The following is a 26283-nucleotide window of genomic DNA, read 5'->3' as shown; positions in this document are numbered from 1 at the left end:
GGTTTATAATCAACTTCTGTCGTATAATATCATGAAGAAGTGCAGTTGAATAACGGCATAACTCTGTGGGGCCTATGTACGTTCATTATCCATCAATTCAGAAATGTAATTAAGCAAAGATATGATAGTGAATACCAAAAATGAATCCCTTTTTCTTCCCAGTTAGTGGAATAAAAGCAGTGCGCAATCATTGAGATTACGGTTAATAACTAGAGCTGAATTATGAGTCATTTTCAATTATTCCTTAAGTTGGCATTTGGAGTTCTGCGCAATTTCCCATGACAGACCTCTTATTACCAAAGCCAATTATTACTCTGATTGTGTTCTTAATTCTGTTTTTATGCTCCTGCTTGGTTTGACCGGTCACATGGCCCATCACATGACTGCTTTTCTCTTCAAGATGAGAGTCAGGTGTGAATTATCTTTCAAAACCATTAAAGATTATGTTTAAAAAAATGAAAAGCTAATACACGCTGCTTTGTGTTTGCTGTTGAAGAATTAAATTTCAGCTGAGCTTTCCAGCTTTGATTGTTGAAAAGAGAATCGAAAATGGAAGCAGAACAAATCTGATCTCTAATTGTTCACTTCCGTAGAGGTATAGTAGCTCAAGGCCAAGGTCAACTCTCACCTTGTCACAACCAAAGATTATCGAATTGACAGGAATACCAATGAAAGATAAAATAGCAACATCCATTCTTTAACACATTTCATCTTCTCTGGCTGGTGATCACCCAAGGCATCATGGGATAGCTTTACCACCATATACCTCTCCCTCTGTATTAAGCCATTTGTTTTATCATTAAACCAAGCGATTGCCACGCTGGGTATGATGTTACCCGTTATTATGACGCTTTGATTAGGGCCATTCATGGTCTGCCTATCCTGTCGAAGACAGCTAGGAATCAAATTGAAGACAACACTTCATTTTCTTTCCATTATAGATCCAGGTATGTTAGAATGCTTAAACCCAATGTCAATGCCCTTCCTCGTAGACGAGGAGGATATAAGAATAATTCTCGGCTGATAAAGACAATGATTGCTATGCAGTGAGATCGCTTGCCGTTCAGATTGAGTCGCTAAAACATTTATGTTTATTGAAGCCAAATGATTCTCCCTCTGTACTCTGTAAAGTTACAATTTTGTGAGATATATTCTTTTAAAAAAAGGGGCCATTTTCTAAGACTATCTGAAGATATGTAAATGATGATATTCTTTGATTTGTGATTTCAGTTGTGATTGACATTTGGAAAGGAAAAGGAACTGTTGGGGATTATGATTGTTTTAATTAGGACGACACGTGTTTGGAGCGACGGTTGGATTTAACCTTCCCTGAATCAAATCTAGTAGACCAAACAGCAAACAATAGTCATCAGCATCTCCATCTAGCACTTAATTATAGAATGCAAATATTGGTCCAAACAAAAAATTTAGATGGCGAAAATGTCTCTTCGAGAGAGAAAGCTAAGAAAGGAACAAGATAGACTTTGAACCATAATTGTGATGACACACTTCGATATACGAGTGAATACAAAGACGAGGAAGTGTAGCTTAGTTTTTATCATAAGTAGTGAGAGATATTTGCTCACCTTTTGTAAATTTAAGAAATCAGAAATAACTTAGGATTGAGCTATCTGCAGTATCATAATTAGGCCTATATCTCATGTTTTCGATAATGGTTATCTGTACTCCAATTCTAACATAGCGCTCATGGAATATTGTATGTTAGTGAGGTGCTCTGTCTGAATTGTGTTCTCTAAAGCTCATAATTACCAGTGATTATTTTGAGGGAATGAAATCAAATGGACTGAAACTCTGAAAGCAACGATTGTCGGAATGTGGGCTCTGACAAAGAAGCTAGAGATAATCCCTCATTCCATCACCCTCATTCTCTCTTATTCTCTCTCTCTCTTTCTATCTCCCTATTTCTCATTCTCTCTATTTCTGGTCTCGTTTTGTCTTATTGTATTGTTTATCTGTCTGTTGCTCTCTCTCTTTCTCTCGTGCTGTCTCACCAATCAGCTCGGCAAGGTCAATAGAGAATAAGTTGTCAGAGAATGATTATACCAATTACAGTGGCGGACATTAATCACGGAGCTAAAGCTTAACAATCGTCTCTTTCTTTCAGACTTAAATACAGGAAAGCCATCCAGATTCTGATGTTAAAAAACAAGAGTTGTGTATTACGGTGACAGACAATGCATCGGTATGTCTTTATTTCCAATGTGCATGCCAAAGTGCATGTGTCATTAATGATACTCTAAGTGTTCATGTTCTTTAAAACTGTGGTTCTATTTTTCAGTATGGATATAGTGCAAATGTAAGTCTCTGATTCCTGATAAAGAGCAAGAAGGGGGAGGGGGGAATTTGCTAGCGTTGTTTCTGAACAATGCATTGAAGACATGCGACATACAGTGAAATATATGCCAGTGATCTTTGATGGAAAACTTTATTAGTTCGAAGAGAAACGAACATAAGGGAAGGCATCACTGAACCCACGAGTAGGAGTGAATCAGGACACAAAATGAATAGATGAAATGAAAAGTGAGAAAGTTGGAACGGATGACTTCTTGCTGTTCCATGGTTCATTCTAATATTGATCATATAACATGAATGCAACTATGACTAGAGTGATATCTAGCAAACCTACCCAGCGGGATACTCTGCAGTCATCACACTTTAACCCTCACAATCTCGACAGAATCAAAGAGAACAAGGGTAGTTGATGGGCCGCCACCTCGTGGCAGCGGACTGCTTAATTCGCTCTGCCCGAAAACCGTAGAACAAAGGTCAGTGGAGGCGGTGGTGAAATGGGAATTGAAATGAGCAGGTTGTATCCGACATTGTGCGGGAGCACTCGGACGAAAAAACCAAGTATGCACGGGATAAAAGGTGTTGGGTCGCCAAATCACAACCCGACAATTGCTTAAATCATAATACAGAAGAAAAGAGACGAGAAGAGAGAATGAAAACTATCCTACTGTGTCATGCTTTAAAGAGAGGAAATAAAAGAAAGGAGAGAAAGCTCTCTTTTTTTTCTCCCTATTTTGCTTGTGTGCAGAGTTTAATAAGATTAAGACGTATGAATAGGAGAGGTTCATGCGGGGGTTGATTTATTAATTATATCGGGGAATTATTATGATTGGGTGTATGGCAGTGCTATGTGTGTTAATAATGTATAGGGCAGATGTGGTCTTGTTCTCTGTAGGCAGAGGTGTGTGTTGTATCTATCAAACAAATCACTGAATTGCACTGGAATATGTCTTCTCATAATTAAAAGGTTAGTCACCAGTGTTTTTCTTGTTCAAGATCGTACTAATTCCATCTTATAAGATGAGATCATAGTTTTAATTAATTTAATGGTTTGACTACTGCTGTATATTAGTCACCTAAGCATCAGTGGATCATAAGCCATGATGTGATTCTTCCTTTTAAGCATTTTTGTTTCTAAATTTTGATTTAGCATTATCATGATTAAGATATTCTCAAAATAAGGTTTATTAAGAAATTTTTTGTGTGAGGTTCTTTACCTTCTGTTGTTGTTTGTTGTAGTATTCTTCTATACAGTATTTTTTTGGTACGAACAAAAAGATATAGCCTGGGAAGGAGTGGTTATGAACGTGAGACCTAATTGTTTTCTCTAAAAAGTCTCAGAAACCATAGGGTTGTGTGTGATCATAACGAGGATTGATTGCTCATGGCTTTATTGAACGAAGGTCTGTGTTGACTATTGAGATTCACTTGAATTTAGCTAAATTTTGTGTGTTACATTTCTTTACTCATTGAAGACTCTATTTGGTGATCTGTTTTATGTTCACTCTTTAATATTTTTTTTTGGGTCTTGAGTGATTGTGTTTGATATATTGGAAAATGGGATTGATTAGCAAACCATGTCAGTTTTCAAAAAATCTGAGCAAGGTGTTGCTGTCTTTCCTTTTTATTCTCCTTCATCCAAGCTCACCAGCTGTTGAGAGTTAACTTATTCCATATAGCTCGCCCCTCCCTCTATCACTCATCACCGGTGCTGCAGCTAATTAACGTCACATCATCCCCCCTAGTCCTATCTACCCGCTCTTTCTCTCATCCACATACCTCCGCATCTAACTCATCCCCAAATATTCTCACGTCAGCAAAACAAGCCGCGGAACTATTGATTGCGACAAATACAAAGTACACCGGTAGCTAGACAGAGATCCGAGAGAGACAGAGAAAGAAAGAAGGAGTGGAAGAGAGTCGAGACAAGATTTGCAGAACTCATGGAATAAAAATGATCTTGATGGTATGATTGCCTAGGAAGGAGTTGGATGTAAATTAGAATGGGAGGGGGAGGCAATGTAGGGATCGGTATCGGTATTACTGGCGATTAATGTGTTTGAATTCCCGGCGAATCCTTGGAATTTGTTAAGAAATATTTACATAGAATATGTTTGCACCTTTTTGTCTGCCACTCGACAAAGTTTTGTGATGTGATTGGGAGGCTGATTAGGAGTAACAGGAACAGATTGACACAATCCGGAGAGAGAGAGAGCAAGGAGGAGAGATAAAAGAGAGAGTCAAAAGGAGACATGAATTACATCCATTAGTAGCCAAAACTAGTGGACTGGTGATAGGCTTGGGATTGGGAGTGCAGAAAATCGGTGCACAGACTTGATGAATATTCCAGCCCGACTGACTCATTTTCAGGTCATATAGGTCAAGTCCAAGAATGTAAGGCTTCGTTGTTTTATACAATGGCTTGCAATGATAAGCAAGAGAGCTTGGTGATTTAGGGGCCTGAAAGAGAGAGAAAGAGAAAGAAGATGGAAGAGGGAAAAAAAATGCTAAAAGATATGAGAGATTTGTGAGAGCGAGAGTAAAGCGAGAGATAGATGAGAAAATGTAAATAAATAGCATTTGGTCCCCTTGCGAGTTCACATACCTTTATTCTGTTCCCATGCTGTAATTAAAAACTGGTGCAAAGCAGTATTCTCTTACTCCAAGCCAGTATACCATACCGTCATCTTCTCATATTTTTTTTTTGCGTCTGAGAAATGATAAAAAGGGAGAGAAAAGAAAGCGAACAAACACAGGGGAGTGTCTCGTGGGATAGCTCAGTCTTCCTGTCGAAAGTACCCACAACCTAGGATCCAGGAAACTTGAGAACTTCAGTGTTGGGTCAAAATTAATCAATCCAAGCAATCTATTCTTCCCTTCTATTTTCCATCTCTTCATTTTTTTCTACCAATTTCCTTTATTTTACACAATTTATATCATACTTGACGTAAATTACTGAACATGTGGAAATGTTCAAATGCCCTTTTTTCCGGTCTCCGGTTTGCTTGTCTGTCTCGTTTTTTGTGTTGCACCCTTTTTTTTGTTTAGACACAGGGTTTGTAACAGATCATTAAGTGTCAGTTTCAAATCTCCCTTTTCACTTCCTGTTTCTCTTTAGATGATGTTGTTAATGAGGAAATACAGATTCTATTGAAAGGTGCAATCTAACTTATTTTTCCAAGTTCAATTGAAAATTCTAACATTTGTCATGAATATGAGATTTTTGAAATGTATTGTCCCGGTTACTGCTTAAGATGGTGTACGTTGTGAAGATCGAGAAGGCATTTGTCCTATGATTGCTGTACAGTTGCTCAGAGATAAATGTAATAAACTCATCTTTGTGATTCTGTTTAACATCTATTGACATTTATATCTTTCCGGTCGATATACTGGTACTATAATTTTGTCGCTTTGTTTTAGATAGATTCCATCCAAGGTTGAAATCACATTCTTTATTTCTCAGTTTAGAAAGAAGAATCATGATCCATCTTTAAATGAAACAATTTTTGTCTTAATCATCTCTTTTTGATATAATTCTTTACAAAATTATGTTGTGTTGCTGAATGGTGTATTTAGTGAAGTGCATCAGGCAATGCAAATCAGAATGCAGCGTCTCTTTCTATGAAGTCGAAGACTAAGTAATGGTTTCCGAACTGTGGTAGGAAAAGTAATCCTTGGATGCGCGCAAAGACAGTCTGTATTCTCCATTACTGTAACACCTTTGAATTCCCTTGACTCCCAGATGACTACCTTAAAAAGGCAAATCACATAGGTACACTAATGAGAGAGAGTCTTGTTCTCACAGCTCCGCTCCCCAATTAAAAGCATATTTAATATACATGAACAAACCCTTGCAATTTTCAGAAGCCCTGGAAGACGTATGCCTCCTTCGCTTCCATCCATCAAACTCACTCCCCATGGAAAATGAATGATTAATACTCTCACTCTGTCTGACAAGGATGCTATTTTCTTGGCTTTGGCCGTTCCATAATTCCCACTTCCCCCACCTTGGTAATGCTATGGAGATCGTCAGACGATCCTGCTCTATCTTCTTGTTATCGCAATAAACTATTAATGATCTTGTATGCCTGAGTCCTGTCCTGGTGGACTTTAATACTGTTAACCTATCACCAATGCTTTAAGGCAATGAGTATATACTATACAAATCTGCTCCCTTCGTTAAACTCTCCTTGGACAAGTTTTATCTTTTATCAACACAATTCCAAAAGCCAAACATATAGATAGTATGATTCATTTCAAGTTACTGAATTGGAATTTCTATCTTGTGCACTCAACGAAAACATTTCTTTATATCCGAAAAGATTTAGAATTACTAATCACAATTTTATATTAATTAATGCAAATTTTAATTATCAAAAAAATTAGTTGTTTTTTGCTTTTGTTGCAGCTGTTAAGCTGTGTATTTCATAATTTTTTATATTCTCATTGATGGTAATATGCTCATAATTAAAATAATGAAATTAGTGGTGGTTTACATTGTAATGTATAGTTCTCTATCAGTAATATAGTTTGGGCCAATCGTCTGTGATGATCAGAGTACATTTTTATACACAAGTTCAATGACAGAACAAATAAGCATTACTTGGTTGATTACACTTTGTAGAAGTGAGAAACATTAGCAATGTTTATTTGACAAAGATTGCATAGTGGTGTTCTCTGACAGGTGTAGGACCTTGGCTTGCTCCAGTTCTCCTTTCCTATTCATCAACAATCCCAACAACTTTGGGTTTCCTGGTCTCTCTTGCAGAAGTGTGTCACTAAATTATCTTTCATAGGTCAGTCATGCACTGCCCTCTATTGGCTTCTTTGTGCCATGTCATCTGAGCTGGTAGTTTCATTTCATGCCATCAAATCCTTGATTTGGATTTGTGAATGGGAGTCATTCTTTGAAAGCTTGTCTCCATGAATGGAAAAATTCAACTGTTTCAAACTTTATATAGCTCACAGTGCATGTCAAAGTAGCAGAGACTATTTGTGGAACTGACTTGGATCTCTTGCCGTAGAGAGAGAGGGTTAATTGAAAGTGGATATGTAGATAGAGTTGCGGGTAAATGTCGGGGTTTCTGTGAGTAGGGAAATGAGAAAGCCCTCTAAGTCCGATAGTCAATGCAGCATCTGTGTCATGACTTGCAATGTATCCCTACAATACTTCCTCAGGAGATTGTTTCAGAGAGGGTTTTATTTGACAGACACAAAGTCATACCGACAGGAAGTTTATTCTAGATGAACTGCAGAGTTATTGCATTATCTTTCAAGAACAAGTCTTTCTGTGTAATCTTGAATATTTTATGTCATACATAAAAGTCACGAGACTTTTTAATTGTTTGAGATTATATTTTTACCAAAACAAAGGCTATGTCTTTGATACCTGCAAAGATCTTTTAAACTAATATTGCAACTTGCTTGTAAAAACTGAACGGGTTGAACCTATATATTTGTGGGATGCTTGGGGATTTGCAAGGGAAGTGTTTCTTCCTCTTTAATCCTATGGTTAAGAACTCCACCCATCCCCCTGTTAAAAGATGAGTATTGGTAAAAAGATAGGTGAAAGAAATAAAGATTTTGTATTATTCAGTTTGATTGTCGGTGTTGATTTTAAGAATGTGGGATGTTTATAGAGTGTTGTCGGTCTCAGGGGGTTGTACTCCGTGCTCTGTGCTTGACTCATAATGCTCCACAACGTGAAGGGGAAATGCTGGCCACAGAACAAGGGCAAGAAGACAGGCTTCGGAGAAAGTACACGTTAGGAATGATTCCGTCATGCAGGCTGGGTAGGCCCTAATCATTTCTTAAGCAAAGGGTGCCACTGTACTTTGTGAAATGTAAGAGTGACCTAATTCAATGCCTGCCCTCTTAAGTCTATCAGCCTCTTGATGTAACCGAAACCGTTCCCTTGATGCATCCTTATCGCTTGCTCTCTCCCACTTTCCTCAGAGTTCTCCTGGTAACCCTCCCTACCCCTCCAGCTTTTGCTCCCTCCTAAATGTCTCTGATCCCCTACGTCACACTTCTCTCTTTGTCTTTCTTTTCTCGCTCTTGCTGTTATCTCTCTCCTCTCTCTGTGCCTCTCTTCATCTTTCCTTCTTCTTCTCTCTCGTCCCCTCCTGATGAGGAATCTCCCAAGCTCCCCTCACCTTCCCTTCTCTTTATATTCAACTGGTTGTGTTCTCTACTGTTTTAATCAAATACAACCAAATTACCTCTTCAAATAGCAGCCAGAAAATAGGCAAGAGTGCAAATTCTCCATTAACGCTCGTGGACGTTGAGTGTCTTGTGCTTTTCTTCTATATTCTATGAATTGTCAAGGCCATTTGCTGCTGAATGACTAAATTACAAGTCTTGCTTGAAGTGGCAAGGCATTTACCATTTCTCTTGATCTCTTTCCACTCTTTTTTCTTTTGTGTTTTTTCATTCCGTTGCATTTCACCATCATCATCTTGCACCTACTGAACTTCACCACTTGAATTGCTCTTTGCATTTTAATGCCTTTTCCAAATGCCTGCTACATTAATGAGCGTGAATTCCACATGTGGCATATCGAGTGAAGTGCATAATTTGCTTATAGCTCAGCACCACCAGGGCGTTTTATGACAGTCTCCTTCCGTGAGAAAGATGGCATCAAATGAAAAGAGAGAGATTGTGCGAGAGAGTGAGGGAATGGGCATCATGGTGGAAGGAATTTTAATCACTGTGACATATTAACTTCTCTATGTAATCCTGGATTTGTTTTTTTATATCACTGTTATATTTTTGACATGAACAATGTGAGGTTGATGTTACAATATCTAGATTATCCACTTCACTGTTTGCCCATACCAACATTATTCTGTTGGCTTTGTAATAATGCCTTTGAGTTGTAATTAACTTTTTACTTAAAATCTGTAAAATTTGTTTTAGCAGTTGTATATTGTATTATGAGACATTATATAGGCCTAGAGGTTCTAAACATGAATGAATTGATTTCATTTCAGTTTTATCTTGAGAATGTCTATATCAAAGGACAAGCAACACAGATTTTATTGATTATTTCTATCTTCATATCTACTCGGTTCCCAATCTTTAGCCTTTAAAGCCTCAATATTACCATGCTTATGATCGTTTCTTTTCTTTTCTTTGTTTTGTGCATTAGATGGAGATTTCTGATGGGGCTCTTTGTTCAAGGTACTGATGATATCATTGTCCATGAGTAATCATCTATCACCATGGCTGAAGTTGAATCCACCCCATCTACAGAGACTATGTCCTCTGGTATAGATGGACCACTCAATTCAGATCCTGGACCACTCACATCAGATCCTGGACCGGATGATGACGAAGCAGATTGTAGGTTTGACCAGGAGCCACAGACTGATATTGTCCAAGAGAACTGCATTGCTGAGGACACAAGTGAAAGTGAGGTGAAGAACTATCATCATGGAAACAATCTTCATGAAAACAAAGATGAGGACCTGACGATGGATATGGGAGCGGAGGATTCCCTTGGTTATAATGATATGAGCAATGAGGATGGTGAAGTAGGAGATACTGAGGAGTCACCAGGAACTGTCCGTGAAGTCACCTGTAGCAAGTGTTTGAATAAGTTTACTGATCTACAAATATATATGGAACATAGCTGCATCATGACCACCTGTGAGGCGGGTTTGGCTGAAGATGATGATAGACTCTTGTCTGTGAGTGGGAATGAAAGTGAACTCAGTGATGCAGAAAACTTTCAAGGGGAGATTGTCTACCAGCCCGATGGCTCAGCGTATCTCATCGATGGCAATGAGCGATCAGAGAAGGAAGGGAACTCCCTGGCTCCAGTTGAGAGTACTGAGAATGAAATGACTAAACTGTTAAAGGAGCATGGTAATATGAGTGTACTGCCAGGAATTGTGAATGCTTTACATATCCCAGGATATATGACCATGGGCAGTGTATCCAGCTATGGGCCAGGGATGTCGGGCCCTTATGGAACACCTATTGTACACAGCTTCAAAGTCTATGATGTCAGAAACAGGGCTGAAAGTGAAGACAATGTAGATTGTGAGAAAGAAAACAAACAAAGCTTTGGAGGTGCTTCTGTTGGAAAGCCAATTCTCATGTGTTTTCTTTGTAAACTCTCATTCGGTTTTGCCAAATCTTTTATGACGCATGCAACTCATGAACACAAAATGACATTGAATGAGAAAGAGAAACAGATCATGGCAAAGAAAGATCAGTCAGCCATCATTCAAGGTTTAGGAAAAGAGAAAGAGCCACTCTTATCCTTCTTGGAGCCCAAGGCCAAACAACAGCAACAAGCAGCCCACAGTATAGCCAACCTGAGATTACAACCCCCTGGAAGTCTTGGGCAGTCTGTGTACTCAAGTGCCAATTCCAATGTAAGCTACATGTATCCTGTCTCAGTCGCCATCAGTACTACACCAAACACCACCACCACTACCATCTCAACTACCTCAGAGGATGCCTGCGCACGCTTGGACACCAACATTTTACCCATTGATATGCAATATGCAGCAGCAGGATTGCTCCACAACAGTACTGCTGTGAAAGAAGAAAGGCAGGACACCAGTGAAACATCCAAAAGTGCAGAGGACTCTCAGGTGTCCCATCGTCCATGCACCACAGACACTCAAGATGAAAGATATCAATCAACTGAAATAGATACTGCCAAGGCAAACCTGCAACAAGTGCTTCACCGAAGAATGTCTGCTCCCAGTGATGGAGGTCTAGAGAATAAATCACCAAACCATGTCCAAAATAAAGAGGCTGACCCCATGGACGATGCATCAAGATCTCTATCCAACAACAATAACATCAAGGAGGCGTATATGGAAGGTGAGCACGCTTCTTCAAGCATGGAAGATGAAGATGATATCCCTCACAATCATGATCCATCCGTCACTGGTAGTGTGGAATGCCCTAAATGTGATATGGTACTTGGTTCATCACGTTCTCTTGGAGGTCACATGACCATGATGCACTCAAGAAATTCATGCAAGACTCTGAAATGCCCCAAATGTAATTGGCACTACAAATACCAACAGACATTAGAGGCTCACATGAAGGAGAAACATCCAGAAACTGAATCAAAGTGTATATACTGTGAGTCTAACCAACCTCATCCAAGGCTTTCCAGAGGGGAATCTTACACCTGTGGATACAAACCATATCGCTGTGAAATATGTAATTATTCCACAACAACCAAGGGCAACCTGAGTATCCACATGCAGTCTGATAAGCATCTGAACAACATGCAGGAATTACAGAATGGCAGTGATCACATCTTCATGCATCATAAGATGAATGATCTAGCCCAGGCTGCCAAACCCAAGCACAAACAGACATGGAGGTGCGACGTATGCGACTATGAGACAAATGTCGCAAGGAATCTCCGTATCCACATGACCAGTGAGAAGCACATCCACAACATGATGGCCATCCAGCAGAATGTATCGCAGATGCAACGAGAGATGCATAACAACATTGGTGGAATGCCTCCCGAGGAATCCATGTATATGATGCTTGGACAGAATTCTATGATGCCTGTTATGCATGGTCAAGACCCGAGCATGATGGATATGCAAGCAATGATGTCTCAGTATCAGTATGATCCTGTAGCTTACAGCTCGTGGATGAACAACATGGCTATGGGTATGAATGTCCAGGAAGCTGCCGCTGCTGCTCCTCATCCAAACACTCCAGATGATCCAGCCAAGAATGAACCTCTTACACTCTATCAGTGCTCAATCTGTAACAATTTCAACACAGAGAACATTGAGGAACTCCACATCCACGTGCACAGAGACCGCAGTGAACCCAACATGGCTCTATGGAGAGCTATCATTGGTGACATGCAGCAGTGTATGCTGTGTAACTATTCCACCCAAGTCAAGGCCAACTTCCAGCTTCATTTAAAGACCGATAAACATCAGCAAAAACTCCAGCTCTTCAACCACATCAGGGAAGGTGGCAAGCATAATGAATGGCGACTGAAGTACATGAATGTTGGTAACCCAGTCCAAGTGAGATGCAATGCTTGTGACTTCTACACTCACAGTGTGGACAAACTACGTGCTCATGCCCACCCCAACAACTATCGACACGAGACCAGTCTCAAGCTTTTCAGACACATGCAGAGCATCAACATCACCATGAACGTTGAGACACGCCGCTTCCACTGTCCTCTATGCAGCTTTTATACCCGTACCAAGTTTAACTTGATGCAGCACATCCAATCAGTACAACATCTGAAGAATGAAGCTAAACAAGTCAAACAAGACGGTCAGAGCACAGAAGCTGAAGGATCACAGCCAGCAGGAGATGGTGCTTTAGATCTCTCAAAGAAAGAAAGACCACCATCTGCAGAATCTATACCTGAGGAACAAGGTAACATTTCAAGTATCCTTAATAGCAGTGAGCAACCAGAGAACTTGAGTAAACCAGGAACTCCTTCAAGTGCAAGTGGGAAAGCTGATATCAGGGGTCACACTACTACACAAATATTCTCCTGTCCATATTGTAAATACAGCTGTGTGGACCAACAACGAATCACTGCCCACGTGATGTCTCAGCATAGTTTGAAACCTGCCTCTGTTCTTCGCTGTCCACTCTGCCAAGAGATCTGCACCAACCGTATCAACTTGGAAGTTCATCTCATGGACTCCCACAGTGTATCAAGAGACTGCATACAACGCTTGGTCATGTCAGTGGAGACATCAGAGAACGTGCCAACATTCCATGGAGCTCCACCTGCCAATGCTGTTGCAACTGCAACTCAACCAAGTGAAGCTGCATCAAAAACAGAATCAAGACCACCATCCACTCACGGGATCGAAGCAGCTGAAATTGGAGCCTCTCCTCGTCCATTATCTCAGCAATCGTCATCAACAGTCAGTGAAGCTGATGGAGTAGACCTTTACAGGTGCCAAAATTGCCATAAGAACTTCTCCAACATCGACCAACTTTATAGTCATCAAAGTGAATTCTGTCCTTTGAAAGAACAGGACACACCCAATGGCCCTGGTTTCTTGTGTTGGAAGAAAGGCTGTAATCAGTATTTTAAGACTGCATCTGGTTTGCAAGTCCATTTTAAGGAAATCCATGTGAAACGACATCAGCTTCCAGGCAACAAGCCTGAGGCGTCCATTCCAGAAGCAAACCCTGGGCAAGTCAACCTCAAGTGTGTGGTATGTCAGAAAGTCTTCCGTTCAATGTCAAACCTACAGAGTCACTTGGAACTAACCCACCCAGACCTGAATCAGGCAGATGTCTTGCAGATGCTAACCTCTATGCCAAATGGTGATATTGCTGGACTGCTCCACAGTGGACCAAATGATCAAGCTCCGGAAATGGACCAACAAAATTTATTCAAGCTTGAGGATCCATTCGCTGGCTGTAATGGCACAGATGGTAGCTGGGATGGAGACATGGATGATATGGAGATGGATGGACCTAAACCAGAAGAAGGTAGCTTCATGGATCCTTTCAAGAAGTACAAGTGTCAGAGATGTCGAGTTGGATTCTCCAAACAGAGTGAGCTGAGTAGCCATAACAAAACCGTTTTCCATCGCAAAGGAGATCGGGCTGCACAGACGTTTTCTATGGATAAGTACATGGACCCTAATCGGCCATACAAATGTGATGTCTGTCGAGAATCATTTACCCAAAAGAGCATTCTTCTTGTTCACTACAACTCTGTATCTCACCTCCATAAGCTGAAACTGAGTTTGAATGAGCCTATTGAACCAGAGGTTCCTAATGATCATGGAGATAACAAACCCTTCAAATGTGGTCTATGCAAGGTTGCTTACAGTCAACAATCAACACTTGACACTCACATGAGATCTGTCTTACATCAGAGCAGAGCTGCCAAACAAGACACTTCTAGTAGTACTACAGACAAGGAAGAAGGAGAACAATTAGTTATTGGTGTTGGTGGAACCATCCTCCCTACACCATCACCAAACCCTATCCAGCAGCAACAACAGCAGCAAAAACAGAAACATCAGCAGCAGAAACCACTCCAACCACAACCTTCAAAGTCTCCTGCAGCCAATACTGAAGTCCCTCCTCAACATCAACAGCAGTTGTTACAAGCTCAACAGGCTCATCTGCAGGCTCAACAAGCCTACTACCAACAGTTTCAGTTTCAACAAGCCTTGCAACTGCAGCAACTTCATCAAGCACAGTTACAACAACAGATTGCCGCTCAGCTTTCTGGTGTTGCTGGTCAGAATACTGACCCAAATGTTGCTGCATTGCTCTCACAAGATTTATCAATGATGTTGATGCAGAGCTTCTCTCCTTCGGCTGCCATGATGTATCCTGCCCAGATTCCACTCTCACCCAGTATGTATTCATGTGCTCTATGTGGCTCAGTGCTACCAAGTCACGAAGCACTAGTTCAACATCAGCAGACCTGTCCAAAAGCCCCAGCATCAAGTACCAGTACAGCAACCACACCTACGTCAGAGAAGCTTTCCTCAGCGAGTACATCAGTGACCCCAGCTACTACCACTGTCACAACAAGTGTTGTTTCAAAGCCTATAGAAGCACCCAATGCTAGGAGGATAAGGACATCAGCTATTCAACGCAAGTTACTGGAAAGCTATGGTTTTGATCTTGTTCAGCAATTCAATGAGTCTGCAATGGGTCTGCCATCTAGTATAGCTTATGAGGATAAGTTTTTCTGTGAAGGATGCAGGAAGGAGTTCTCTAGCATCTGGGTGTACAAGGCTCATATGGAAGAGATTCACAAGAAGTTGTTACCAAATGAAGTGATTGAGAAGTACACACAGTTGTTCAAAGATGAACTGAAGGATGAAGAAGATGAAGATGATGATGATTTATCAAGAACAGATGAGGAAACTGGTCTGCAGCTAGAAGAAAAATCAAATCCTGTCAAACTAGATCAACCTATCAAAGCAGAAAAAGAAGATATAAAAGAAGCTCTTGTAAATGGACATGTTACAAACCCAGGTGAACACATGTCAACGAATCAAGATCAGTCAGCCTCTGAGGTTATGCCCCCACCACCACCACCACCGCCGCCTCAAGTTTTTCCTGTTAGCCCATATCAGCTAGCCATGATGCAAGCTATGCAGTCTCCTAGTTCAACTGGTGCCTCAGTGACACCACCCACAGCGACCCCACCATTTCCGGTTTCTGCTGTACCTGGTGTTCAACACATGCACAACCTTCCTCAGCAGCCAAGTATCAGTCCAGCAGGTATGCAGCAACTACCACCATACCTAGATCCAAACTACCTTCAACAGAAGTCTCCAAAACGAGCACGTACAAGAATCACTGATGATCAGCTGAAAATCCTCAGAGCTTACTTCGACATTAACAATTCTCCATCAGAAGAAGCAATCGCTGAGATGTCTGCAAAATCAGGTCTGCCTCACAAAGTCATCAAGCACTGGTTCAGAAACACATTATTCAAAGAGAGGCAAAGGAATAAAGACTCCCCATATAACTTCAATAATCCTCCAACGACATCACTGTTGGATGTTGACAGAGCTAAGAAGCGGGAAAGTAGTGAAGTTCTGGCTGGTGGATCATCAGAGAAAAGAACTGCTAGGGATATGGAAAAGGAACACATAGAAGTAGATCCATTTAGAGCATCTACTAGCCCCAGCATGAGATTTCTAGCTGAACAGGCCATGGTCAAACCATACAAGCAAGAAGTTCCCCTTCCTCTTCCACAGACCCCGCCACCTGGTGCAGCTGCAGCAGCTGCTGCAGCCGCAGCTGCGGCACAAGCTTTGGCCACATTACCTCCAGCCACTGCTATGAAGGAACCTAAGCCTATGAGCCCCATCATTTCAGTCATGCCGGAACCATCTCTGCCAAAACAAGAAACATCTGAGATGGAAACTGCTGCAGAGGAACGTAAAATTCCACATGTAGCTCCAGAGGAGCATCAGGAATACCAACGTGACACAGTCATGGATGAAATCAAAGATTCAAAGGAGGAAAGTATGAACAAAGAGGTCGAAGATTCTAAGAGGAATATGATGATGATGCAAAATGAGGACTTTCTTTCTGATAAGCACCTTAGAATCTCAATGCCAAATGCTGCTGTACCTCATACTGTCACCTCAGCTCCTAATACCCCAACTTCTAGTATATCAGACATGACTTCTCCTCTGTCATCTCCAATCTCGCCAATGGCTCCACGCTGTGTAATTTCCCCCACCAATCATTCTGGTAGTTCTGCTGGCTCTTGTGATTCAAAATCAATGCGCCGTTCTGGGAGGACAAGGTTTACTGACTACCAGATTAAAGTCCTTCAGGAGTTTTTTGAAAGCAATGCTTACCCAAAAGATGATGACCTGGATCACCTGTCTAGAATGCTGAACCTCAGTCCAAGAGTTATTGTAGTATGGTTCCAGAATGCCAGACAAAAAGCAAGGAAGATGTTTGAAAATCAAGCTGCTCCAGAAGGGAATCCTGAGCCAGATGGCTTGAGTGGAAGATATAAACGTACCCCTGGGTTAAACTACCAATGTAACAAATGCATGTTAGTATTTCAGAGATTTTATGAACTGATAAAGCATCAGAAACAGCATTGCTACAAATACAGCAGTCTAAGCACAACAAGCAGTGGAAGCTCACAGCACAGTCCAACAACAATCCCTCCTAATTTAAGTTCTGTGAGTCCTGATCCATTTGCCAAGATTTCACCAGAACCAACCACCCCAAAGCACACCCCTGAGCCAACCCCACCAACACCTTCCAGGAGTAAGTCTGAACACAAGTCCCCGTCTTCTTCATCATCCTCATCAAAAACAAGTCAAGGAGATGGAGATAAGCCATCTAAAACTGGACATCATTACAAGTGTGAACAATGCAAGGTGGCTTTTCCTCAATTGGAGCAATATCGAGAACACCAGCAAGTCCATCTGATGGGGATGCAGATTATGAATAGCTACATGCCTCAGCAGGTCCCTTACAACATGATGTACATGCCCTATGATTTCAATGGCCTCACGACGGAGCAATATATCAACTACTTAAATACCACCAGTGGAGCAGGTTCACCTACAAAGTCCAAGCACTCAGACACAAGTGATGAAGCGGCTGGACAATCATCCGATCAGGGTAGTTCTGACTCGGATCCCAAAAAAGACAAAAGGTTGCGGACTACCATCTCACCAGCTCAACTTGACATCCTGTATGCCAAATACCAAGAAGACAGCAATCCAACTCGTAAAATGCTGGATGTGATCTCTGATGAGGTTGGTCTCAAGAAAAGAGTTGTTCAAGTTTGGTTCCAGAATACCAGGGCCAGGGAACGTAAAGGTCTCTTTCGTCTCTCAGCCTTACAACCGTCCATGAGATGTCCCTTTTGTAAAGCTGCCTTCAAGGTAAAGTCCGCTCTGGAGGCCCATATAAAGGTGCGTCATTTTGATAAGATCCAGAACAGTGCCCAGGTAGACCATATCATTGCTCAGGCATGTAGTCCAGAAACGCTTCATGCGCTGGAGATGGAGGCTGGTAGAAGTAGTGTCGGCAGTGATGATAGACACATTGATAGCAGGTCCAGTGATCCATACCTGTACAGTGAGGAGAGTCGACAGCTTACTTATTCAGATGATGGTGATAGGGGTACCTTCGAATACGGTCAAAGGGATTCAAGAGACAGAAGTGAGGAGAGGAAATATGATGAGAGAATTTATGACAAGAATTGGGAGGAGCGGAATGAGAGCGAGATGCAGTCACGGATATCTAGCCATAAAGGTAGTGAGAGTGATGGAACTCTTGCACAGTCTGACATAGTCTTGGACAAGTTACCGAAAGATTCCTATCTGCTCTCTCCCACCAGTAGTATCACAGGGGAAGATGCCATTTCAGAGGCTGGCTCAATGGATCGCAGCGAGGATTCTTTTAGCAATGCTGATGATCTGGAAAGGAAAAGATACAGAACTCAGATGTCTGTTCTTCAGTTGAAAATCCTGAAGCATTGTTATAATGACTACCGCACTCCCACCATCCACGAGTGTGAACTCCTAGGACAAGAAATAGGGCTTCCAAGGCGAGTGGTCCAAGTTTGGTTCCAGAACGCTCGAGCAAAAGACAAGAAGGGTAAAGGTACTGTCACCAAGCATTTTGGAATGATAGGAGCAACTGGAGATGGCCATGAATGTAAAATCTGCAAAAAGAAATATTCCAGCTCCATGTCAGTACGTGATCACGTCTTTACTGAATCACATGTAAGACATGTAAAGCTTCATGTTAGTAAAGAACTTGAGAAGTATGAGACTGAAGAATCCAATCTCTTCATGCCCAAAATTGAACCAGGAAAGAGTAGTCATTCAGCACCGAGTTCTTCAAGCCAGCCATTGAGTAGTCCTTCCCCTGCTTCTGTTGCTGCTTCTCTCAACATGAATCCTGTAGCAGCTGCTCAGATGCAAGCCCTCCAAGCCATGCAAGCTCAAATGTTAAATCCCCAGCTACCAGCATCTCATTTCCAGCAGGTAGCAGCATCGGCTGGTGCCCCACCTCCACCTCATTCACAGTCAGCTGCTCCGGGATCATCTAGTAAGAACGGCAAAGACTCCAGACCTTCTTCAGTCAAGTCCTCTATCAAGACTGAAGCAGGAGAATCCCAACCTTCCACCAGTCAGGCTGCTGTACCCACCTCTGCGGCTGCTGCTGCAGCTGCTGCTCAGATGGGTGTCAATCCCAATGATGCTGCCTTGATGTCATATCTCTATGGTGGATTGCCTCCTTACTATGCCCAGGTACCTATGATGTATCCCGTCTACCCGGTTGGTCTGGAGATGCTCTATGCTCAGGAACATGCTGCAGCTGCTGCTGCCTCATCAACAGCCATCCCTCCTCATATATTACAGGTAAGTTGACACCAGGCAAATCACAGCCTCAATTGTCATATAAAGACATTGGTTAACATTAATTTGAGATGTAACTTGCTATTGCTACCTGTGTTTGTGAGTTGCACCTTTAAAGAAATCAATATTTAGTGCTTAATTAGTGAAAATGTAAAAATGACCAGAAAAACCGTCCCAATTTCAGTTCATATACTCTTTTTGTTACAAGTTTTATTTTTAACAATTATCCCTATGATTGCCTGCACATTTTTATTTTTTCCTGGGTGTTTTTTATTGACTTGTGTGAACATTACTAATGCAATACACATCAGGATTCTTCTGAATTACACCTCTTTAATGTTAACCAATGTCCGTGATTGCCTAAGAATAAAATTAGGATAATTAAAGCATCATTGTTCTTCAGGTCTAGTCATAAGTTAAGATGACAAGCCAGTCATATTAAAAAATGCACTTCTTTTTTTATTCTTATATAATCTTAGGATGTCACTATTTGATTTTAATTGGATTACTGCATGATATAGAAATTTATATGAAAACATACCACCATTTGAAGATGCGAAGGAACAAGAAAAATATCCAAATTATGCTCTTTATTATCTTATTCATTTGAGTTTTGGCTGTCCTTGTTGGCATGATGCATGAGTGTTTTTTATTTCTTTGCATGTCTAATTAGAGTTCTTTGTCATTTGGCGTGTCTTATCCTAAAACAAATGGATTTTGTAAAGAAATGCACGCTTAAGTTTCATCTCAAATGTTTTTTTTTTGTCTTATTGTTTTATGTTGTTTTCTAAGACTAGTACCACCCATTCCTAAAGATATTTGTTTTGGGTCAATTTCTTTTTGGTATCCCTCTTGCAGTGAAGTGTTGACCAATTCTAATATAAAATCTGATAGTTATCTAGTATTTCTCAAATCATTTATTTGTATTGTTTGATGGCCTTTACTTACATCCTCTCCAGTACATTCCTTTGATATGTAGCCCCATTTTCGTTCCTTTTTTAGTTTGTTGTGTTTTGTTGTGTCACTTTTGGACTGTTTGTTTGCATGTCTATTATTTCTGTAACAGGCCTATGCTTCCAACCCCCTCGCTGCAGCACAGTTACATGGCCTGATGGGAAAAACTCCAGAAGAACAACAGCAACTACTAAAGCAACATCAGGAGCAGCAACAGCAGCAGCCTCAGAAACAGCAGCAACAAACAAAGCAAACGCCAACGGCATCATCATCATCGTCCTCCTCATCATCATCACACCACCACCATCACCATCACCACAAGTCAAAACACGGTGACAAACATAAAGAAAAGGATTACATTCTACAGCCCAATTCCTCCACAAATCGCTATCTTTGTAAGAAATGTGAACGTGTTTTTACAGACGTTGACCTGGTGACCTCTCATCAGGTCACCAAGTGCTTTATGGGTAAAGTGGTCAATGTAGAGGAAACTGTCGAGAAGCTGCCGTCCAACCGATTCTTGTGCCAATTGTGTCCCCGGGAGGCGCTGTTCACTCCTGAAGACGTTAAGATGCATATTAAGACCCCCACGCATCAACACAAGCTCGCTAGAAAGTTAGAAAAGAAAGAAAAGCGTCATCAAAAACATCTTAATGCTCACTCCCACTCACATTCAAAGAGTTAAACTCTTCAAAGTTTTTTTTCATTCAGGAAAAGATTTATTCAGCAAAGTATGAAAAATTTATATGATAATATGACCAATAATCTTCCTTTTTGTTTGAGTTCATGCAAGTTTTTCTTCAATTATTGAAGGGTGCTTGCCTTTGGTTAGCTGTTTTAGAAACGCGATATTATCTTCAATGCTGAAGACTGTATGTGCTACATGTGAAGACATTGGACAGATGAGAAGTAGTCAAACAATGTGTGCCAAATTGAAATGAGGTTTATAGAAGTATTGTATACATAGTGTGTTGGTGCAGAGAAGGCAGGCAAGGAATAGCATAATGAAGTAGAAGAGACTTGCCAAGGCTTGGTAACGTAGAGCATCTACCTCTAGTATCTCATTAGGAAAGTGAGTTTTTTTTTTTAATGCCAAAATTATATGTCGGATTGTGATAAAGAGAATGCCAAATGAAGATCTCATGATTTTAATCTCTTTTCAGAGAAAGAAAATAAAGAATATGCCAAGATTTATCACTGCTTATGTTTCAAGAGGTATTCCCTAAAGCTTGAAGAACAATGGCTGAATGAATGTGCATTTTTTTGTAGGAACCAGCCAATTTATTTGGATAGTACTGCGGGTAGTCGTTATAGAGTTTGTGTTTTTAAAGTGATGATGAAATTATATATATATCAGTATTCCAAATGAACTTTTTTTCATTGTTGAGATTATGAAATGACCAAATTATTCACCATGAAATCTTTTTTTTTTTTTTCATTGTTCCTTGAGGCTGAGAGATACATATATTTTCAAGAGAAATGTGTTCTGTCCTAAGTCGATGTGTCAGTGTTTTATTTTTCTTCTGTTTAAAATACTTCTACTTAAAGGACACCTGTTTATGATCTTATTAATTTGAATACCTCTCTGTGACCAAGTATTGTATTATAGATAATGTAACATTCATTTACTTTTATAACAAATTCATTGGGAGCTTATGCAACAATTATCCTTACTTACTCTGAAAAAAAGGAAAATTAACAATTGTATGGGGGCTTGTCCATGTTTTGTTTCGGGGGTTGCAAGTTCCTCATAAATTAATTCAAATTTGAATAATATATAATGGTATTCAGTGCTCTAATCTTGGACAATGAATGAATGGAATAATGATCGATGTCACCATGGGCATTTTGTTATTAATTATTTGTTCATTTCAATTTCTACATTGTCTTATTAACATTGCCAAATTTTCTCTTAGAGTGGGAAAATCTGTTTAGTGTAAAGAAATTTATAACAAAGTTTTAAGCAAAAAATAAACCTCATGATGAAAGATTGTCTCTTGTATACTTGTGAATATTGAGAAAAAATGTATAAAATGCTGCCTAATTTTAGGCAAAACCTGTAAATAAAAAGACTAAAAATGAAATGATATGCACCATGAATATATGTTGTACACCTTGCTTACGTAGGCAGTATATTGAATGTAAAGATTTAGATAAAGATAGACCAAGATGAAATACAGGAGTATCTACTACGCACCATTTATGTATGACTTTATATAGTAGTGTGCTTTTTCACCTTGGTTTGAGGCTAATGCTAGTCTTCTAGGAGGTCCATGTGCCGCTGCTGCATATTCTAAACGTGGTCTGGTCGTGAAATAATATTTAAAAAAATACCCAACCTATTGTGGATAGAAAGACTAGCCTTTGAGAAAGTCTGTGTGTGTTATATGTGATGTCAGCAAGTGACCTTGTCTACAGTCTGTTATGTGTCCCCCATATTTAGAAAAGCTTCAACGGTTAGAATTGACCTTTGACATAGGGACGATGCCACCTTTAACATGTGAATTTGATTTATGTTGCCAGAAGTGGTAAGAGATAGTAAGATGTTGGTACTTTATGATTTCGGACCACCGTGGCATTTATCACCATGGTTTGTGAATCACCAAAGAGGCTGGCAATTTTTTTTAAAGATCTGAAAGCTTCAATTTTGCTTCATGAACATAGGAATCACATGAAAGAACTCTTTAATCTTTTCAAAATGTGACTTGATATTTTTTTCAGTGAATCTGTGAAGACTGAGCTTTTTATAGAACTCAAATGAAGCATTGGGTTCCGAGTGAAGAAATAAGTCAATTTAAAAACTGAAATGGACAAAATTGTGTCACAAAAGTTGTTGATATTATATTGAGATATTGATGCAAGGATTATTTAGATGTTAGTCGATCCGTGTAAAACGCATGGTATATAATGCATAGGAGATGAAATGAAGTATTACACAGATTATTTTTGTGTGTAAATTGTAGATTTTTGTACTACATGTATGTTAGTCATTGTATTTATCATCCATTGTATGAAGAGACTTTTTTCCCTAGTTGCTGCGTGTATTTACATATTATATATATATTTACATCATTTGAATTTACCTTGTATAACGGTGCTTAAATGTGTTTTTTAATTGACTTGCTTATCATGTTAAATGCAAAAATGGGCCAAACTAGAAGTAAAAGTAAATAAGATATAGACATGTTAGAAAAGGCATGCACAAGTTTTGACTATCACCACTGTGTTTCACGCAGCACCTTTTTAAAAAATGCTTTATTATATTTCATTTTGTTGTCACATTTATACGTACTACTAACTGATATTATGTTTGTATTCCTGACTATTTTTTTTTTGTATTGTAGGAAACACTAGGCATTTAATGCCCAAGCTAATATGCTTACAAAGCAGTTTTGTATAGTACATATGTTTTCTTTTTTTTTTGTAGATAGCAAGTAATGAGGCTTTTTCTTTCCCCCTCTCTATCTCATTTTTGGTTCCTAATATTATGTTTTGCTTTCATGTTATAGAAGGAAACTACATTGTGGAGAGTTAAATGATACCTCATAATATTCCTAAAGTACTCTTACTAATTGGACATCAGAAAGATATTTGTAGAAAGGCAGTGAATAAGAGATTTATTGAAGATTTGGTGGTGACAGATCTCCCAGACAACCACCTTAAACCTGTCTCTCACCCAACCTACTTTCTAAATATTCAGTCGCGACTCACAGAGGATCAGAGGATCGGCAACTAAATGCCTTTATTTTTGCAAGATTAGATATGAATTATAGAAAGAATCCAAAAACACAAGCTAATTGCCAAAACTTTTTAAAATGCAGAGCCCCCCCCTCCACCCTTCCCATTCCTTCCATGTTAATTATCTTGTAAGCTCATGTCATGTCGTTTGAAAATTAAAAAGGTGTAACAGCGGAGAATAGTTGTGTGTTTAGTAGGATCATTCGGAGGTAGACTATTACTGTGATTATGAAAGGGGTGTGTGTGAGAGCGAGTGAGAGAGAGAAGCTTATATGAGTAAGCTTGTAAATAAATGTAATACGACTGGATATAAAGGTACCTATTAGCACTGTATTTGTCATGTGATATTAGAACAAAAATCGAGACCATGTTGATTAAGCTGCATCATGTACCCAAAATCTTTTTTTGTATGGGGGTTTACTGCATGTTTCTGTATTGATATTATAACCGCTTGCTAAGAATTATGTCTAACGAAGAAAAAAATTAAATAAAAAAAATCTGCCAGCCATGTGTTTACATGAAAAAATGATGTTCGGTTGTGATGAGATTCATTCTTTATATTGTTGTGAAGATTATTTATGATATTGATATTGATGATGATGATGATGATATTGATGATGGTGATGATACTTTTGGTGGTGATAATGGTGGTGGTGGTGGTGATGATATTGATGATGATGATGATGATGGTTATGATGGTTCTTGTGATGGTGGTGGTGGGTATTGATGATAGTTCTGGTGATGATAATTGTGGTGGTGGTGATGTGATGATGATGGTGTTGGTGGTGGCAATGATGATGGGTGATGATGAAAATTCCATAAAATCAAATTTTCAATACATCAGACCCTGTGTTTCTCCAGAACTGACCAACCCATACAGAACTGGCCAACCCATGATAATGCAAGAGCATTATAAGTGATTTCATATGAACTATAAAATGGGGACAAATCACTTCAGGAAGATCTCGCATAATAATTATTCTGAATTTATATTGCTAAATTCCGATATACATATACATAGGTCGGAATACATACTTCATAGAATTGCCCAGATAATTATCGTGGAGCGGTGATCATGATGATGGTGACAAGCTTTTACCAACATCGAGGTCTTTACGGGGGAAATCGATACACCGATAGTGATGTCATTTACAAGATGTTGCTATAAATAAATCATGTGGGGTTTGTCTGGACACTTCCATGAAATGTGCATTTTAAGCCGAGCCATCTTAACTTATATTTTCATCGTGATAATAATGATAAAAGAAAAATATATTTCAGCGTAGTTGATGTTTCACCCTTCCTGAACTAATCCCCATTATCAATTTTTTTTTGGATAAGTTACAGACGAAGGTAGCTTAGAATATATGGAAATTAAACTATTAATATGTATAGTGGGTTGATTTCTTGGGGAGGATTAAGGTGCCAATCTATGCATTGCTAATTAGTATTTGACTTCATTCTCTGCATCTTAACAAGCGAGGTCTCGCTCAATGTCGAACTAAACACAGCAAGTTCATCTCATTTAAAGGCAAATAGAAACCAAATGAAAAGTTGTTTTAAAAGAAATGAGATTTGGAGAAGCACATAGATATGTTTTAACATAAATGGCCTAACAATAAGAAAGTGATTTTTCAAGATAATTTAAATTGTTCAGATAAGTAATATCATTGTGTTATAGGACAAGGACAACTCCATTTTCTCCAATTCATAAGCATTTCTAATATATGATTTTTTTTATTTTTTACTCCAGACGATGAGTGAAATATGACAATATCATATTTGAATTACATTTTGATTACTGTTTTTAGGAAAAAGGTTACCACGAAAAAAACGCAAAGCCCTGCAAATTACAGTATATATAAATGGGGGGACGGTTGGTAGATGGGTGGTCAATTAAGAGATGTCATATTTCCGAACCTATGTCACATTTCAAACATCTATCACTTCTTCTTCCTTGTTCAATTCATGTATTATTGTCACCATTGTTTTGTTGTCATCTATTTATTAAAAAAGAACTCATTTTAATAAGCACTAGAGGTTTGACATCTACATACATTTATTTGAACATCAGGGGGGTCATTCATCAACATTTTCATCTGACAAGTTGTCAGATCTGACATCTTTCCCTGATGTTGATTGGCTGAGAGGCACTGTTCCTATGGTAACTGTCAGATAAAGTGGGACTTGTCTGATAAAACGTCCTTTCATGAAACGCTTCCCTGATCTGGACCCCGTCTTACAGAGTTACGATTGACCCGATCAACCTCAAGTATATGGAAATCTGTCAACGTCATAATTTTTTTCTCAAAGAAATGTCCACAATGTCCTTAACAAAGAGAATCAAACTGAATCTTTGAGAGAATGATGAATGTATGAATATGCATCATATCTAGAAAATATTTTAAACAAATTTGCA

The 26283-nt window shown here is 39.5% G+C and overlaps 1 protein-coding gene across 2 annotated transcripts; it reads left to right on the top strand.

Moving 5' to 3' along the window:
* Window positions 1–9464: 9464 nt before the first annotated feature.
* LOC129254492 (zinc finger homeobox protein 3-like) lies at window positions 9465–24393 on the top strand. 2 transcript variants are annotated; one of them, XM_054892956.2, is made up of 2 exons: window positions 9465–19175; window positions 20267–24393. In XM_054892956.2, exons 1-2 carry the CDS (start codon window positions 9534–9536, stop codon window positions 20282–20284), a joined length of 9660 nt encoding a protein of 3219 aa, XP_054748931.2. In that variant the 5' UTR covers window positions 9465–9533; the 3' UTR covers window positions 20285–24393. The 2 variants fall into 2 exon arrangements, with proteins under 2 accessions (XP_054748931.2, XP_054748930.2); XM_054892955.2 differs by having other exon boundaries at window positions 20239–24393.
* The last annotated feature ends 1890 nt before the right edge of the window (window positions 24394–26283 follow it).

This window comes from Lytechinus pictus, chromosome 2 (assembly GCF_037042905.1).
Source record: "Lytechinus pictus isolate F3 Inbred chromosome 2, Lp3.0, whole genome shotgun sequence".
Lineage (NCBI taxonomy): Eukaryota > Metazoa > Echinodermata > Echinoidea > Temnopleuroida > Toxopneustidae > Lytechinus > Lytechinus pictus.
Note: the sequence above shows the minus strand (reverse complement) of the source record. Positions and strands in the feature narration are given on the sequence as shown.

Bases quoted from the DNA above. Each gene is read 5' to 3' on its own strand.
- LOC129254492 (XM_054892955.2), top strand. From the start codon at position 9,534: ATGGCTGAAGTTGAATCCACCCCATCTACAGAGACTATGTCCTCTGGT. The intron at 19,176-20,238 runs GTAAGTTGACAC...TTTCTGTAACAG, and splicing joins TCCCTCCTCATATATTACAG to GCCTATGCTTCCAACCCCCT.